Below are 1,090 nucleotides of genomic sequence, written 5' to 3'. Positions count from 1 at the left end.
CGAGGCAAAGAAAGGGAGAATGACTCTACCCCAGGGGAAGGGGAGTCTGACAGGGATGCATCCTGGGTTCCAGTCCCTGCCCAAGGGCTGTCTGTGATTTTTTGGAATGATTTGTTTTTCACCTAAAATGCGTATAGAGTCCAGGTGAGTGTCCTGACTGCTCTTTCTCCCTCTTGCTCCCTCTCGTATCTTGGATATATTGGGTTTTGCTCTCACTCCTTCACATCAGCATTAAGCAGGGTCACTGCATTAGCTTCAGTGCATTTGATGGCAGAAACTACACTGACTAAACTACATTGCCTTATGCAGATGTTGCTGGGAGCAGACTCAGACTCTGTACAGCATTCATAATAGTTAAGAGCTGATTTTGATTTCGCAGCAGTGACTGTGCATGTGTGTTTTTGGGGGGTGCAGGTTCTTTTTTCCCCAAGGATCTAAATGATGTCTATTAGCTCTTACTATACTTTTGAAGGCCTCATCTTTCAATCCTGTAGTCCTTATGGAAGAAAGCTCCCTCCAGTTGGCGTTTGATAGTTTCTGGAGATCATGTTTGATGCGTGGCGTGACCAGGTTTCTTGCAAGTACTTCACCAGTTGTACTGTGGCTGTGTTGTCTCCTGGGGAAGACGAATCAGGTTCATCACAGTAAGTGTGAGGTCTTCAGGTAGACACGTGTTTGGCGCTGCTAGTTATGGCAGCTCCATTTGGGTTCAGTTTTTTACGTGTACGCCATGTTCTGGTGGAAGATGATGTGTTCTGTTTCCAAAGGAGTTTTTAGTACAGATCAAATACAGATAATACATGCATTTTATATAAAGACACGCCCATCCTTGGGACTATGTGAAGAAGAATGTTTTAAAAAGTGCCTGCAATCACGTTCCCTGGATTCACAGCCTTAGATGTGTGTGTGCACTGCAGGCTCCGATTTTTCTGATCCTATTTTTTGTTTTGTTTGTAGAGTCGTCTAAAAGAAGCAGTGCAGTTGCTGGAGGATTATAAACATGGGACCTTACCCCCAGGAGTCACCAACAAAGAGGTAATATAAGATCTGTTGCTAAATGGGTTCCCATTAACTGGATTTCCACTTAGGC

The 1,090-nt window shown here is 44.3% G+C and overlaps 1 protein-coding gene across 3 annotated transcripts in view; it reads left to right on the top strand.

Moving 5' to 3' along the window:
• SFXN5 (sideroflexin 5) overlaps positions 1–1,090 on the top strand; it is a 209,612-nt gene that overhangs the window by 38,903 nt on the left and 169,619 nt on the right. For all 3 annotated transcript variants that reach the window (XM_019552962.1, XM_019552960.1, XM_019552961.1), the window contains exon 3: positions 958–1,035. In XM_019552962.1, the coding sequence (XP_019408507.1) occupies positions 958–1,035 (78 nt within the window). The remainder of the gene's footprint in view (positions 1–957; positions 1,036–1,090) is intronic.

The sequence above is a fragment of the Crocodylus porosus genome, unplaced genomic scaffold (genome assembly GCF_001723895.1).
Source record: "Crocodylus porosus isolate Cpor-Errol unplaced genomic scaffold, CroPor_comp1, whole genome shotgun sequence".
NCBI lineage: Eukaryota > Metazoa > Chordata > Crocodylia > Crocodylidae > Crocodylus > Crocodylus porosus.
The sequence above is the reverse complement of the archived record's forward strand: the minus strand, read 5'-3'. Positions and strand labels throughout refer to the sequence as shown.